Genomic DNA, 18,106 nt, shown 5'->3' with positions numbered 1-18,106 from the left:
CGGACTCAGTAGCTCAGCCTGTAATCCTGCACCTTTGGGAGGCTGAGGTGAGTGGATCGCCTGAGCCCGTGGGTTTGAGACCCGCCTGGGCAGCAAGACCTCATCTCTACAATAAATCAAAAAACCAGCCGGGCGTGGTAGTGCATGACTGTAATTCCGGCTACTCAGAAGGCTGAGACGGAAGGATCGCCGGAGCCCAGCAGGTCAAGGCTGCGGTAGCCAGAAGTGGCCACTGCATTCCAGTCTGGGCGACAGAGTGAGACTCCAACTCAAAAAAAAAAAAAAAAATATTAAATTTTGAAAATCATTTTTATTTTTATTTTTAAAAGGGGACAACAAATCATCAATGTACCCCACATACAAGATCGTGATATTTTATCCTTAGGCCAGTCTTTTCTCAGAGAAACACAGACACATCATTAGAATGTGGGCCTAAAGAAGTCCAGAGAGCACCTTAGCTCACACACTCAAAATGATGGTAGACCATATTTTTTTACTCACTCTTAATTACTTAGATTCTGAGTTAAGAGAAAAGAGAAGTGAGTGTGGAAACACAAAGCCCTGTTAGATGAGTGGGAGGGAAGCAAAAGGGGTTCGTGTCGAAAGGAGTCTTCGTGGTTTCTCTATATCACTGACTGCTGGGAGTCAGAGGAACCCAGCAATATTTATTGTAATGAATGAACACTTTGGAAAATCCAAATGTGCGTTGTTCTACCAATCACAAAAACCATGAGGGAAGCAATAGAGTCCATGATATCAACAAGGCATTTTAAGATCCTAGGAACAAGCTACAGCATTAGAATCTTAATTATTAGACAGAAGACTTTCTTTATATGCATGCAAAACTACTCAGTTAAGTCTTCACCAACTTATCTAAGCCTATGAACTTCCTGAATAGGATCCATAATTCAGCTCAGGAAAAAAAGTCCTTTGGAAACTTCCCATCCACCTTTGTAGATAAAATATACTCAGATAAAGTGTATTAAGTGTTTGGCTTTACTGACTTTTCTGAGTTTGAGGCAGGATAACTTTCTCATCACTCAGATGAGTTCATCTTCTATTCTCAAATTCTGCTAAAGTTCAAGAGAAGTGAACGGGATAGATTGTGCCTGAGCCTATGTGAAAGGGAGAAATAGAACATGAACCGGTGAGAATCAATGTTTTCCATCGTCATTTCTTTATTTTTAAATGAGATCAGAAAATAGTCACAATTAAGCACACACTTTCTCTACCGTCATTTGACATCAATGCATTTTAATATAACTACAACTGTTTTCACTCCTTCTAGTCACTTTGAACTCCCTTTAACAGGGATAATGAGTCTGGCTGTTTGGCTCATGTTCACAGTTTTTCTAACATTTTTAACAGTAACATATTTTATACAACTGTTTTCATTACTTCTATTATTCATTCCTATTATTAACCAAGAAAACATTGAACACCCTTTAAATGAGAATAATAATTCGACCACTTGGCTCACTCTCCTCCACTCCATAATCCCATTTTGTTTTACATGTCTTGGCAGTCTAAATCCCTCTGGTAATTTTATGTTTCCCATCTTCCAGTTTTCACAGTACCATGTCTAATATACCAATTAATTTTACTTAGAATCATTAACTTTGTATTTGTTTATGTTCTAAGCCCCGTATTTCTCAAAAGTGCTTTCGATCATTTTTGAGCCTGTACTGTGTCCTACAATGTGCTTTGCAGCTTGGATTTGTTGGCAAATGAAGGTTCTCTAGGCATTGAAATATCTTCCTTCAGCCTTCAAAGAGAAAAGTTTGCTTGACCAGGCTTAATGTGCATGGAATTGCACCATTTATCTGACTGAGTTTTGTGTAAATTTTTCTCCCAAATTCTCATCTTCAAAAGCTAAGGGTAAAATTTAAAGTCAATCTTATCCTTACATTGTAAAATTTTGTACTTCCTTTATCTATCCTTTTATACTTTAGAGTATAAAATTTTCACCAGTGGGTATGTAAGAGAAGGGGAAGAGATTAAACTTTGTTTGGTTGGTTGGTTAGTTGAGGGTTTTTTTGTTTTGTTTTTATTGTTTGCTTGTCAAAAGAGCAGCATGTAATCATGAAAAAACATATAGGCTTTGGAATCTGGCTGATCTGAAGTGGAATTCCCTTTTTGCCACCTTTTAGCTGTGGAACTTAGCCAAGTTACTAAATGGGGCCCCATGTCCTTCTTCTTGCTGGGTTGTGTGGAAGATAGAAAATGTACAAAGTACCTGCTACACAGCTGGATTCCCACCTGTATGAATGAGAGCCATTATTCAATACCTATCTCCTTGAACTATTATCATTTAAATACAACTTGTCTGGGAAGAAAGTCTCTACTACCACCATCATTTACACTGTTAGTCCTCTTGTTTTAGGTGTGTTGCTTTCTCTACTATTGCATCATCTACATCACTTATTAGCAACTTCTTTCAGTAACACATTATGCTCATTTTCTGGCATAATATCTGCTGCAAAGAGTTTACAAGTTTAGCCAATTTCTCGGTTTCTTCTTAACATCACTGTTACTCATATCTTACTTTATCCTGTGCTTTCAAGGAAATCTAAAATTTATCGTGGGTACTTGCCAACAACCACATCAGACTTAGGAGAAAAATCCTTACAAAGTAAGGTTTAGTGTGGAGCCTGATACCATAGTAGGTACCTAATAAATTTAGTTAGTGTTACTAATATCAAATATGTCATATAAATTATTCAATTTAATCCTTTAGTAAATAACCCTGTGAGAAAAATTCCCCCATTTCACAAGTAAAATAACTGATGCTTGGAGAAGTAAATGGATCAATAAAACAGGGTAGCAATAAGAGAGAGAGAGAAAGGACTCAAGCTATGGTCTATCTTACCCCCAAAACACTCCACTGCATTTCAGGAGACTTCACTATTTCTTCTGTCATCTTTTTTAGATAAGTCTAGTTTACTTTCATTTCCTTTACAGTCTTTTGGTAGGACAATTACTTCTTCAATTATTATGAGCACTATCCCTGGGATTTACTGGGGTCTTTTCAAATCCACCTCCATTCCGGGTGATATCCTTTAAAGCTGAGCAAGACCGAGGAAAAGTTCCCAGACTGCTGCCTTTCTTTAAAGGATATCCCATTTAGGAGTGATTTTTTTTTTTTATTTAAAACCTGTAGTCACAGATTCACATCCCAGCTCTACATAGACAAGCTCATAGGGTTGTCATGTGTTATTTTACTCTACTGCTAACAATAACTATATGAAATAGGTACTTTGATTTTATCATCAATTTATAGCTGAACAGACAGAGGCTAAGAGGCCCCACAGCTCACTGCATGGCCAGTCATCCTGTTGGGAGTTTCCAAATCAAAGCAACACAGCCAGGTCTAGTGGGGTTCCATGTTCTTTTTAGGAGCCAGGCAGGTGCTCATTCCCTTTGAGCCACAATAGTGGTCATTTTTCCTGGAATATCGGTGCCCTCTTCTGCTCTGAAGCACCTTTCTCAACTTTTGTTGTCGTTGTTGGTTTTGCCAGTTCATAATGGATTTTGTCTTTTCCTTGGTGTGTTTCAACTCAGAGATGGAGATGCCTTATTCAATCTGCTGTGGCTATGGGATACTGTTCTACCACCTTGTCATCATTAGGAAACCCAACAGAAAACAGCAGCAGCTTTTGTTCAACATCGTGAAAGCTCAAGAGATAAACATCTCTATGTCATTAGCATATCATTACTTTTAAATGAAAGATCTGAAGCAATCATGGCAAATTGTTAACATCCATTTAATCTGGGCAGTGGGCACATGGCGTATTTCATATTTCCCATGCCTCTCAGTAAGTTTGAAATATCTCATAAATTAAGTAAAAATAACTACAAATAGTAAAAAACTGCAACGTCTTATAAAACACAAACAAAATAATGCTTTCCTTTTAGAGTTACTACTTACAGAATGAAAATACATGTTATACACTGGAAAACAAGTAAATGCAGCCAAGCACTTATATGCATAATTACCCCCATAGCAGATCGGCTATTACTGGTCTCCCGCCCCACAAAGGTCTTAAAAGATATGCATATCTAGTCCTTAAATTTGGGATTTGGTGGTCAAGGCTTTCAAGGGTCATCTTTTATGGTTAAAGAACTGGCTGTAGAATGGGTAGAAAGGCCTGGGGCCAAGTCTGGTGTTAAACAGAGGGATTGAATGTCCACAAGTCAGGAGGCCACACATAGTGACATTTATCACCTTGGGGTATTACAGTCCCTCTCTCTCCCAAACTAGGAAACATGTTCATTAGCCTCCTGAGAGGAATTCCTTCTCTCAAGAGCAGACTTACTTTCACCAAGCTTTAAGACTGAGGAATAAAATCAGGGTCAATATTGTTTTAAAATGAGAAACCTGTCATACAGATAGCATACTTGAATCCCTATAGGAAAACCTACATTGAAAATCAAATTAAAATTATAAGTTTATATGACAAGCACCACATGAGAAAAGAGGAGTTAGCAACCTCTGCTGAATATTAATAGTATCAAGCTATAACCGACCAACGCATCTATTTCCATATACAGGAAAGACCTGCCAATAGGAACAAAATTCTCTCTCCTCTGTCTGGTACCCTAATGGACACTGCCAAAGTTTGCCATATTTCTATGCTTTAATGGCCATTGAACTCCTCTTTGGGTTGAGACTTTCTTTCATTAACTATGGGTACACTCAATCGTATAGCAGTTTTTATAGGCCACATGTCACCTTTATAAGGATTCTACCAGTTACTTATTTTAGAGCTTATAAAAGATTCCATCTAGCAGATTGGGTTGAGTCATGAAAAGATAAGATCTTTATGGGGGCCTGTGATATTATTCATGAAGTTATTCCTCAGTGTAACCCAAGATAGTGCCAGTCACTTAGTAGACTCTCAATAAAACTTTTTTTTTGAGTCAGAGTCTCACTCTGTTGCCCAGACTGGAGCGCAGTGGCATGCTTACAGCCACCACAGCCTTGCTTACAGCCACCACAGCTTTGACCTGCTGGGCTCAGGCAATCATTTCCACCTCAGCCTTCCAAGTAGCTGGAACTACAGGCACGCGCTACCACACCAGGCTAATTTTTTGATGTGTTGTAGAGACGAGGTCTCACCAAGTTGCCCTGGGCTGGTCTCAAGCCACTGGGCTCAGGCAATCCTCTCGCCTTGGCCACCCAAAGTGTTGGGATTACAGGCTTGTGCCACCGCGCCCCGTCAGCAAAACTTCTTATATAAATGAAGAAAACCCTCATTTAAAAAAATAGGCCGGGCCTGGTGGTTCATCCTGTAATCCCAGCACTTTGGGAGGTCGAGATGAGTGGATTACCTGAGCCCACAGGTTCGAAGCCAGCCCAGGCAACTTGGCGAGACTTCATCTCTACAATAAGTCGAAAATTAGCCAGGCACGGCAGCATGCGCCGGTAGTTCAGGCTACTTGGAAGGCTGAGGCAGAAGGATCGCCGGAGCCCAGTTGGTCGACACTGGAGTGGCTGTGAGCACGCCACTGCACTCCAGCCTGGGCGACAGAGTGAGACCCCAACTCAAAAACAAACAAAAAATAGTTCAGTACACACTCAAAGACCACACATTTAAACTAGTCAGTCATTCTCACCACTCTCTTTGTAGATACTTTCAGGACCTGGGAACTTTCTTTTACATACACTTTTCTATATTCGGCCTGAGTTGCTTAGAGAAAATCCCCCAAATGCTACTCATCAACCATTAGCTACTACCACCATTTATATCAACAAGTACTACCAAAAAGGTCTATTTTCATATTATTCCTTGGGTATTCTACTATCCAAATGTGTAACAAAATGAATTAAGCATCAATTCTTGAGGAAAAAGATATCATCTTCCCACGCCAATAAGCATACCAAATACAAACTTGGTGCCAGAAAGAAATAAGTATGTAAATGTTACCAAGATCTGTATTTATGGAAATGTATGGTACCTTGCTATTAAAATGGGTCAACAAAGACCGTTTTTAGTGAGATCATAAAGTTCAAGAAGACATGAATCCCACTGTCCTTAAGGTAAGACCTACCCCAGCAGGTAGGTGCTATATATGTTTTACTCACTGCATACTGGAACTTTTCATTATATTCACGGTCATTGGCTTTCACTATCCGTTCCACTTCTAAAGAGAAAGAGAAAGCAGGTATTAAATTATATTTTAGACCCACAGAAACATATAACTCATTAAAATAACATCACTAAGGTTACTCTGATTGTTGTCAAGGTTGCAAGAATTCTTTCCTTTGAAATTTGAAGGACACTGGCATGTTCCAGCCTAAATACTGGAACATGTGTTGGAAAGTCCCAAAATGGAAAACTGAAGTGTTTCTCATCAGCCTTCTGATGCCAGCCATAAAGCAAAACATTATGTGTCTCCAACTTCTATGTCCCTTCAGTTCTGCAAAGACCCTTTCTCTTAACTTTAGTAGCTCCTAAGAGGAGTCACTCAAAGTCAAATGTATCCTAGGAAGAATTTTTTTTCCTAAAAAAAAATCACAAATTGTAACATAGCCAAATAAAACCATATAGTCAAATAACATAGCCAAATAAACCCATATAGAAGTGGCCAGTGAACTCAATGTCATTATGGTCAGAGAACCAAAGGTGACATGTAAGCAACCCACGTATATCAAGAAGAATGTCACATGATCAGGAGACTAAGACCTGCCCTTAGCTGTAAGTGATCAGATAAAATCTCTTCTGAAAGCAAATGCAAACACCAGTGCAAATAACAATATAAAAGCACAATAAATCCAAATGTTATGACAATGAAGAACAAACATTTGCAAAGGACAAGAAAAGACAGCACCCCAGAAACACCAACAGAACATGTTTTGTAGTGATGGTAGCAAGTTCTAGCTCCATGTTCACTGGAGGGTTACTACTAGGGTTGACCAAAGGTTTATGATGAAACAACAAAAGCTATGAGGAGAAAAATCAGCAAAGTAACCAGTAGGTGTCAACTTTGAACTCTCAAGGTAAGTCACTTGACCATCTCACTGGGGATTCCCTTAATCCCACAGTTCTCCAACTGGGTGACAGGTGGCAAAAAGTATAGGAAGTGGGGTAAGACTGTGAGTTTAGAGAAGGCACTTAGAACCACAGAGATAAAGAAGAAAGGATGATGGAAAGTAACTTGAAAGCACACATTAGGGGTGGAGGAGGGAAAGCACAAAGAAAGTGAAGAGAAGAAGAGCTGAAGGTAAAAGGGAGAAGAGAGATATGAGGGAGATAAAGAGAGAAAGAAGAAAGAAAAGAATGAATTTTGGCACCTACTCCCTATACTCCAGGCACCATGAATTGTAAGAATTGACTAATTCTTCTTAAAAGTTCAGATGGAATATACCTGTCTCTGCATCCCCTCTGGTTCAACTCCCACATCTGACAGCTACCTCTGAGGACTGCTTCTGGCAAATGACACCATGTCTTTAGTTACAGTTGGTTCTCTACCATTAGCAAAGTATTTTGTCTGCTCAGTATCCACCTACAAGTTTTCCTTCTTGCCTGTCTAATAAAATCAGTTCCTTGTGATTGTTCCTGTTTTCCAGTCTGGCTCAACTAATTGCTGATAAGAGCAATATGGGACTGACAACACTTGAGTGAGCCTGCTTCTATCATGTATTAACTTTGAAATCCAGACCCACCAGAAAGTAACCTCTCTACCACCCACCCACCACAAAGAAATGTTTCAAACTCTAGCTATAAAAGCACCGGTCTTCTCTGCCCTGCTGATTTCCTTACAAAGGCCAAAAATATCAAAACCCAAAATGGAACCCTGAAGTGTAAGGAGCCTTAAAAGCTTAAAAAAGCTAGATAATTTATTTATATAGCCCTAGCTTAACCTAGGAGTAATAAAACTGCTGACAGAAAAATGGTGAATATTATTGAGGGGTGGGGGATTCTTTCTGCATGACAAAAGGTTAACCTGGCCCACTGGCATGCTGCATGTAATTCATAGATTAACTTTAGCCCATAAATAAAAAGTCAGTTATACTAATTTATCTATTAATTGGCTTTATTTAGGCTGTATGCATTCAGATCATGATCCTTTTTAAATTTCACATTTTGATGAAACACATTCAAGAGCAGAATTCTATACTTCTGTACTTAATTCTGATTTTTTTTCAAACCAGAATCTTGACTGTATGAGTCACACAGGACCCATCCTGTCCAGTGTTCTCCATGTAACCACACTCCACAAGGACTGGGACTAACCTTTTCCCAAAGCAGCCAAATAATTTGTATGGCAGGTCAATTCGGATCCATTTCTGGATTTACAGAGTGCTCTTGTGTTATGAAACCTAATTAGAGCCAGGAAGTCCTCTTTTTGCTTCGAAATCCTTATTAAGTCTTAATCTTTGCTTCTGTACTTTCAGTAATCATCATCTTTCAAAACTGAGTCTTCATGGACTAATTCTGGCAGGTTTACCATTCTTTCACTAAGCTTTGCAAAATTCTGGTTTTGATTTTAAATCCCTATGGTTTTCTATCTTTAACTTAACTATGCTAGGCCTGCATGATCTTTGCAGGAATTAGCTTTCTTTCACATGCTACCACAGTGTGTGTATGAGGGGCTATAAACCTCTCTTGGCAAGAATTCACATCCTGCAAAAATAGGAAGCAGAAAACAAATCCCCCGTAAGAATTCCCGTTGAGAATGATTCAGAGGTTCAGTGACCTAATGACCAATATTTCATAGGCATCATAGGATCCTTCCAGATATTAGAGTAATAAAGAGAAAGTAGTCATCAAGGGGTTTATGATCTACCAGTGTAAGTTCACTCCTGCACAATTATCACTGAATTTGTCCAGTTCCAAAAAAGAGTAAAGTGGTACAAAAGGATGTATAAAACATAGTAAGTCAGCATGCTTAAAGTGGAGTGACAGAGGTAATAGACCTTCAGTTTAAGATGGCAAACTAAGTACACCTTTGACCTCCTTTCCTTCTCAAGTCCCACTGAAATTACAGAAAATATGTTTTTAAAAAGAATAAAAGCATAATAGTGCTGGAAAACAAGAGTAGTGGCTAGCAGAGGTTCATAAATTTTGAAGAAAACCTAGAAAATAAAATAGAAAGCAGATGGGATCATTATGACTGGAAAAAAATTAGACAGGAATAACTCAGCTAAAAGAATTAGAAGAGTGATCTCCTCAGTGGCGCCCCCAAAGCAGCTCTAAATTCAGAGTCAGTAAATAGGTTGAGAGTGTGTTACAAACTGGGTGACCATTCCAGTTTATGTCTATTATCTTGGCAAAATAATTAATATGGTCCCCTTTCACTCTCAAAGTGTCTCAGTTGAATAATAAATTATATCATCACCTTATCCCTAGAACACCATCAGACTAATTAAATCATAATTGAGCCGTTGGGCCCTCCCACAACCACTCCTTTGCCCACTCAAAAGAGAAGGCGACACACCAGAGAAGGAAACCAAGGGTGTGTGTTCAGGCCTGAGAGAGAAGCAACTCTGACCCTCCACAGGAGCTACAGCAGACTCGGTCCCTAGGAAAACCTGCCTGATAGAGTCAGTTATGGAGATTTGCCAGGCTGCCTGACTAACCCACAGGAAAGTCTTTCTGTCAGCAGGCTACTCACCAGTCCTCCTGTTTAAAGGAGAGGCCTGTCAGAGAAAAAGACCTTCACAACTGCACTAGACTATTTTATTCTTATTTTGTAAATACAAACTAATAGTCATGAGTAACTGGATATCTGAGAAAAACCAACAACACAAAAAAGATGGATCCAATGGGAAGAGATAATGCTGAAGACAGGTAGGGAAAGGGGGTTGACTTTGCTTTCTAATTCTAATCATTATCTTAAAGATATTTTAAAAGATATGGCTTTCACAAAGCAAGAACAAGATGACATGAACAAATAAAGCATAGAATACTATGCAGCCATAATGAGGAATGAAATTATGTTCTCTGCAGCAACATGAATGCAACCAGAGACCACCATTCTGAGTGAACTATCACAGAAGAAAAAAACTGAATACCACATGAATACCACTCATAAGTGGACCCTAAACATTGGCATGCAAGCACAAAAGTGGGAGCAACAAACACTGGGCAGTGCTAAAAGACAGAGAGAGGAAAGGAGGGGGGATAAGGGACACACAATCACCCATTGGGTACCATGTCCACTACCGGTGGGGTGAGGGCTCACTAGGAGTCCAAACATTACTTGCATACAATTTCTGATGAGGGGGAACCCAAAAACCCAAAATTATTGTTTGGAGGGCAGGCCCATTGTAGTACATGCTTCGCCAGCGAGGTAAGTGTTCTAAGAACCCATGAGCATCAGTGTACTAGCTAGTATTGTTGTGAGAGGTTGTGTTCAGCTTCAGTAATTTTTTTTTTTTAGATTCTTTCAACATATTTGCCTATTTCATGATGGGTGATTTATGCACACACCTGCTCACATCACAGTGTTCAACAGTTTTTAACCAAAAAAACTGCAAGAGCCCCATGTCCCCCCTTCCTATTCACCCAATCTCGCCCTGAGAGACTTTTTTGTTTCCCTAGATAATGTTTTGCCGATGTGGAAGAGATGAAACAAAAATGACAAAAGCACTAAAAGGCATCAAAACTGACAAGTTCAAAAACTGTTTTGAGCAGTGAAAAAAGCATCATTATAGGTGTATCGCATCAGATGGAGAGTACTTTGAAGGTGACTGATGTTTAAATATATAAGAATAAATAGGGCTTTCCAGCAAGATGGCAACGGAACAGGTCGGACTGTGAGAGTCTCCACAAACGCGAGTATCCATAAAGATTCTCTGCATGAGTGGGTATGTGCCGGTGGGTAAATGAAAGTCTCTCTGAGGGGAGACTCAGGTTCATGCACCTGGAGCTCTCCTCCAGAGGTAACTGCAATGCACCACTATCCTGAGATTGGTGACCCGGGCATGCAGGATTGTCTGCCATTCTTGGGGCTCTCTTGAGAGGAGGCAGTAGAGAACAGCTGCCCCTCACCACCTGGCACCTGGCCCATGCCATCACCTGCAGTCCAGGCACGAGCAGGAGAAACTGTGGAGAAGGCAGGTCACGGAAATCTGGAATAAAGCTCCAATGCCGGTGAAGAGACTGCAACAGGTGTCATCTTCTCAGTCCTGGGAACAGGTAGAGACCTGCATTGACCAGCCCAGCTCTACCCAGCCTTCATCTTGGGACCCAGAGGCTATCCTCTCCTCAGAATCGGAGAGACAGGTACCCCTCCTCTATGCTGGAACAGGCACAGACATGTAAGATCTGAGTGGGAGACTTGACAGCAGCAGCAGCAGCAGCAAGCAGGGTGAGTACAGAACTGATTGATCCTCTTCCCACAGTAGTCTGTGGGGCATCTGATCCATGCTGAGAGCAACCCTATCAGCCTGCACTGAGAGCAGAGGGGAGGTGCTAGAGACCAGAGCTGCTCCCTAAGGCAGAGGTGGCTGTCGAAAGTAACCTGGAGTTACAGAATTGGCCACAGAGCAAGTTTTTTTCTTCTTGTTTGTTTTTTGCTTTATTTTTTGCTTTTTTTCTTCTCTTCTTTCTGTTTTGTTTACATTTTTGTACTTGCTTTGTTTCTGTTATTTCAAATTTTTTTCAGATTTTCTGTTTGTGTAAGGGTATTTTTGAGGGAGAGTACACCAACAGGAAGGGTTTTATTTGTTTGTATGGATATCTGTATGTTTTTGTCTTTTTTGTTGTTTTTTCTGTCTTTGTTTCTCTGTTTATTTGTTAGTTGGTATACCTGTCTGTCGTCCCTCTTCTTCTTCTTCTTTCTCTCCACCTTCCTTTTGTCTTCCTCCTTTCTTTTTCTATTCTTTTCCCTTTTATTATCTCATTTTACTTTCAGGGGGCAAACAGACACTTCCACTACATGAAGAGATTGTAAGGCAGTGGGAAGTGGATTCCAGTGAGGGCCCACACACCTGTCAGAGGATACTAGCATCTGCAGATAGCTTCTGAATCACAGCTCTCTCCTTAATTAAATCTCAAAACTGCAAAACACATAGGTCCCCACCTACAGTCCAGCTTCAGAATTGAACCAAACCAGAGGATCTACATAAGGAAGAATAAGAGATTGAGCAAACAGAAATAAAAACTATTCCCCCATCATTAAACAACAGAATTAAAGAATAGGTTAAAAAATGTCGGGGGTGGGGAAGAGATTAGGAAAACCTACACAAATGAAGAAAACCAAAGGAAGAATATGCATCTCACACAGACCCCTGGGAGGTCAGCCACTGAGAATACAGACTTTGGAACTCAAACAATGAACAGCCTCCAGAATGACTGGTCTCAAACCACAAACCCAGGTATCAAGATATTAATAGAGAGAATAAATACAAATGAGGAGAGACAAGATGAAAGAATGAAGGAGTTGATAACTGAGATAACAGCAATAAAGAATACCATGAATGCAGTAGTCGATACTTGCCTGGGGGGGAAAGGGGAGCACAACTCATCAACAAGGGTACTTGCACAATGAATATTTATATGCCTAACCCTGAACTGTACCCCACAATTTTAAAATAAAAATTAAAAGAGAAAAAAAAAAATACCATAATACCATGAATGGAATAAATAACAGATTGATAAGGATGGAAAGCAGAATTAACCAAGCAGAGAAGAGAATCTTAGAGCTTGAAGACCAAAATATGGAACTAACCTAAACTGTTAAACACATAGAAAAGCCGGGCTTGGTGGCTCAGCCTGTAATCCCGCACGGTTGGGAGGCTGAGGTGAGTGGATTGCCTGAGCCCGCGGGTTTGAGACCCGCCTGGGCAGGTGAGACCTCATCTCTACAATAAAATCAAAAAATCAGCCAGGCGTGGTAGCGTGCGCCTGTAATTCCGGCTACTCGGAAGGCTGAGGCGGAAGGATCGCCGGAGCCCAGCAGGTTGAGGCTGCGGTGACCGGGAGCGGCCACTGCATCCAGTCTGGGCGACAGAGTGAGACTCCAACTCAAAAATAAATAAATAAATAAAGAGAAAACCAAAGTTTTAAAAAAAACACAGGAAAGAAGCCTAAAAGACAGAACAAAGCCTCCAAAAGATGAGCAATTATTTCAGGAGGCCAAATCTAACATTGGAATCCTTGAGGCAGATAGAGAGACAGAGACCACCCTGGAACAAACATTCCATGAAATTATCCAAGAAAACTTCCTTCATCTCATCAGTGATGTGACCATTAAGCACAAGAGATTTAGAGAACTCCCATAAGATAACAAATGAAAAGACCAACTCCTAGATACATAGTAATTCGCCTACACAAAGAAGGCATAAAAGAAAAAATCCGGAAGGCCTCAAGAGAGAAAGGTCAGACTACCTACTGAGGAAGACCAATTAAAATAGCAGCAGACTTATCTATAGAAGCACTTCAGGCTAGAAGAGCTTAGAGCCCAATTTTCAAAGTTCTCAAAGATAAACAATTTCTTTTTTTGTCCCCCTGCCCCACCAATAAACAATTTCAACCAAGAATTACCTACCCTGTTAAGCTAAGTTTCATCAGTGATGGAGAATTAAAATCCTTCCCAGACATTCTCCCTAAGAGTTTACGCTGCCTCCAGACCATCTCTACAAGAAACACTTAAGAAAGCATTAAATACAGAAAAGGAAAAAAAGAACACTGCCCTTCCCAAGAACACAGGAAAAAGATTGAAAACACACATGAATCAACCCAAAAATCAAAAAAGAGACAACAAACAAACAGCAGCAACAACAAACTTTATAAGAACCTCATAACAGGGATAAACTCTCACATCTCAATAATTAGCCTTAATGTGAATGGACTAAATGCACCACTGAAAAGACATAGAATGGCAAATTGGATAAAATATCATGAGGCAATAATATATTGTCTCCAAGAGACTCATCTCACCAGAAAGGACACTCACAGACCCAAAGTAAGAGGATGGGAAACAAAATTTCAGGTGAACAGAACACAAAAGAAAGCAGGAGTCATGATCTTATTATCAGACAAAATACCCTTTAAGCTATCAAAAACTTAAAAAGATAGAGAAGGTCACTACATAATGATAAAAGGTTCAATGTTCAATCCATCAACAAGAAATATATATGCACTCAACATAGGAGCACCAGTTTTCATAAAGCAACTTTTAGGTAAACTAAAAAAGATACGGACTCTAACACCATCATAGCTGGAAACTTAAACACCCCAACAACCCTAGACAGATCATCAAGACACAAAGTCAACAAGGAGATCCAGAACCTCCATGTCACATTTGACCAAATGGACTTAACTGATACCTACAGAACACTTCACCCAACAACCACGGAATATACTTTCTACTCATCACCACATGGAATGTACTCTAAGATCAACCATATCTTCGGCCAAAATCAAGCATAAACAAATTCTATAAGATTGAAATTCTGCCATGAACTTTCTCAGACCACAGTAGAATAAAAATAAATATCAACACCAACAAAGTTCCCCAAACCCACAAAGACATGGACACTAAATAGCATGATGCTAAACAACTCCTGGATCAACACAGAAATCAAAACAGAGATTAAAAGATACCTGGAAACAAATGAAAATGAAGAAACATCTCACCAAAATCTCTGGGATGTCATGAAATCAGAACTAAGAGGGGAATTCACATCTCTATGAATACACATGAAGAAAATGGAAACTTCACAAGTTAACAACCTAACAAATCACCTAAGGGATCTGGAAAAGCAAGACCACCAAAAACCTAACTTCAGCAGAAGAATCCAGATCACCAAAATAAAAATCCAAATTAGAGACATAGAAGACAAAAATATAATACAAAAAACTCAGTGAAACTAAGTTGGTTTTTTGAAAGGATAAAGAAGACTGATGAACCCCCTAGTTAGACTTATCAAGAAAAAGAGAGAAAAAACCCAAATAAACACATTCAGAAATGCAAAATATGAAGTCACAATTGACCCAGAAGAAATACAAAGATTACTCTGTACACCTGTATGAAAACAAACTCGAAAATCTAAATGAAATGGAGGACTTTCTGATATCACGCAACCTCCTCAGTTTGAAACAAGAAGAAATCAAGACCCTAAATAGACCAATAACAACCCAGGAAATCAACTATGTCATAAAAAAACTACCTACAAAAAAAGCCCTGAACCAGATGACTTTCCAGCAGAATTCTACAAAGTATACAAGAAGGAGATGACACCAATCCTATTAAAAGTATTTCAGGCAACCGAGAATGATGAAACTCTCCCCAAATCATTTTATGAAGCTAACATCACATTGATACCTAAACCGGGTGATGATCCAACAAGACAGAGAACTACAGGCCAAAAGTCTTTTACAAACATAGGTGCTAAAATTCTCAACAAGAACCTAGCAAACTGAATCCAACAACACATCTCAAAAGTCATCCACCATGACCAAGTAGGCTTCATCCCCAGGATGCAGAGCTGGTTCAACATCTGCAAGACCATAAATGTAATTAAATACATCAACAGATGTAAAGATAAAAACCATATGATTATATCATTAGATGAGGAAAAATATTTGATAAAATCCGGTACCCCTTATTGATAAAAACCCTCGAATATCTAGGCATAGATGGAACATACTTCAAAGTAAGAGCCATCTACAAGAAACTAACAGCCAACATACTGCTGAACAGACAGAAACTGGAACCATTTCCCCTGAAAACTGGAACAAGACAAGGATGCCCACTCTCACCCCTCCTGCTCAACATAGCATTGGAAGTCCTAGTTAGAGCAATCAGAGAAGAGAAGAAAATCAGGGTATCCAAATAGGAAAAGAGGAAGTTAAGTTATCCCTCTTTGCAGACAACATGATTCTATACCTCAAAAACCCAAGAGAATCTATCAAAAACCTCCTTGCAATGATAAAGGACCTTGGTAAAATCTCAGGTATAAAATAAATGTGCAAGAGACAGTTGCATTCCTATATACCAACAATAAACAGAAACCCAAATAAAAATCACAATCCCATTCACAATAGCCACACAAAAAAATGAAATACGTTGGCATCTTCCTAACCAGAGAAGTCAAAGATCTTTACAACAAAAACTACAAAACACTGCTCAGAGAAATCAAAGATGACACAAACAAATGGAAAAATATCCCATGCTCATGGATTAGAAGAATCAACATTGTTAAGATGTCCATCCTACCCAAGGCAATGTACAGATTTAACACAATACCCGTTAAATTACCAGCAGCAATCTTCTCAGATCTGAAAATGAGAATACAGGAATTCATATGGAAACATAAATGAGCATGAATCGCCAAACAATCCTAAGCAAAAAATAAATAAAATAAAGCAGGAAGCATCACGCTCCCAGACTTTAAGCTTTATTATAAAGCTACAATAATCAAAACAGTCTAGTATTGGTAAAAGAACAGGCACATAGACCAATGGAACAGGATAGAGATTCCAGGAATTGAGATTCCTCAATTTCTCAACCAATTCATCTTCGACACAGAATCCGTCATCAACCACTAGGGGGAGGAGAACCTATTCATTAAATGGTATTGGGAAAACTGGCTAATCACATGCAGAAGATTCAAAAAGACCCCTACCTAGCCCCATACACAAAAATCAGCTCTAAACGGATCAAAGATCTAAATGTGAAACCTCAAACTATAAGAACCTTAGAAAAAGCAGGAGACACCCTTATGAAAATTAGAACTGGCAACCAATTCCTGATCAAAACCCCAAATGCCTATGCCAAAAGAGATAAGATAGACAAATGAAACCTTATCAAACTGAAAAGCTTCTGCAAAGCCACAGAAGTCATTGAGAGAATGGGAAGACAGCCCACAGAATGGGAAAAAATATTTGCCAACTGTTTATCTGACAAAGCCTAACATCTAGGATCTACAAGGAACTCAAACGTGCCGAAAAGGAAAAACACTCCCATTACAAAGTGGGAAAAAATATGAATAGATACTTCTCAAAAGAAGACATATGAGCAGCCAACAGATATATGAATAAATGCTCAGCCTCACTAGTCATCAAAGAAATGCAAATTAAAACCACACTGAGATACCACCTAACTCCAGTCAGGATGGCCATCATCAATAACTCATAAAAACAACATAAGCTGGAGAGGATGTGGGGAAAAGGGAAAAGGTGGGAGTGTAAACTAGTACAGCCTCTTTGGAAAATTGTGGCGATTCCTAAAAGATCTAAAAATTGACTTCCCATATGATCCCCCAATCACCCTACTGGGAATATACTCAGAGGAACTCAAATCACTCTATGAAAAAGATACCTGCACACACATGTTTACTGCAGCATTATTCACAATAGCAAAAACATGGAACCAACCATGCTGCCCATCAAAAGAAGACTGGATTTTTAAAAAGTGCTACATATACATAACAGAATATTACACAGTCATAAAAAAGGACAAAATTATGAACTTTTTAGCAAATTGGATGGATGGAGAGGCTATAAAACTGAATGATCTATCACAGAAACAAAGAATCAAGTATCACATATTCTCACTCATAAGAGGAACTTGAGCAACTATCGGAATACTGTAAGAAAGAAATTGGCAGCAGTGGGAAACTGCTGGGGGGGGGAGGGAGCAAGATTGGCAGTAGTGCAAAACTGCCAGGGGCTGGGAGGGCAGACCTCATCAACAAGGGTACCTGTATAATGAGCATTTGTATACCTAACCCTGAATTTTACCGCACATATTTAAAATTAAATTTTTTTTATGTATATCAAAATGACAAAGAGGAAGAAAATGTGAAAAGAAAACTTAGGAGAAGGGAGCATAAACAATGGATGGAGAAAGTAATCAAATAAATTTTTAAAATATTCTGCACCAGAGTCAGATATAACTCTTCAAAGTGAGAGGGCCACCAAGTGCTAATAAGAACAAATGAAAATGGACCCAAAAATCTTCATAAAATTTTGAGCTCCAAGGACAAGGAGAAAAGTAAAAACTTTAAAAAAAAAAAAAAAAAAAATGAGCTGGGCTTAGTGGCTCAGCCTGTAATCCCGCGCCTTTGGGAGGCTGAGGTGAGTGGATTGCCTGAGCCCGCGGGTTCGAGACCCACCTGGGCAGGCGAGACCTCATCTCTACCATAAATCAG

The 18,106-nt window shown here is 39.4% G+C and overlaps 1 protein-coding gene across 1 annotated transcript in view; it reads right to left on the bottom strand.

Moving 5' to 3' along the window:
- LOC103276806 (probable phospholipid-transporting ATPase IM) overlaps positions 1-18,106 on the bottom strand; it is a 147,607-nt gene that overhangs the window by 67,394 nt on the left and 62,107 nt on the right. The window contains exon 2 of the mRNA XM_021707095.1: positions 6,086-6,144. Within this exon, the coding sequence (XP_021562770.1) occupies positions 6,086-6,144 (59 nt within the window). The remainder of the gene's footprint in view (positions 1-6,085; positions 6,145-18,106) is intronic.

The sequence above is a fragment of the Carlito syrichta genome, unplaced genomic scaffold (assembly GCF_000164805.1).
Source record: "Carlito syrichta isolate Samal-C Ts95f unplaced genomic scaffold, Tarsius_syrichta-2.0.1 Scaffold316382, whole genome shotgun sequence".
In the NCBI taxonomy this organism is placed as follows: Eukaryota; Metazoa; Chordata; class Mammalia; order Primates; family Tarsiidae; genus Carlito; species Carlito syrichta.
The sequence above is the reverse complement of the archived record's forward strand: the minus strand, read 5'-3'. Positions and strand labels throughout refer to the sequence as shown.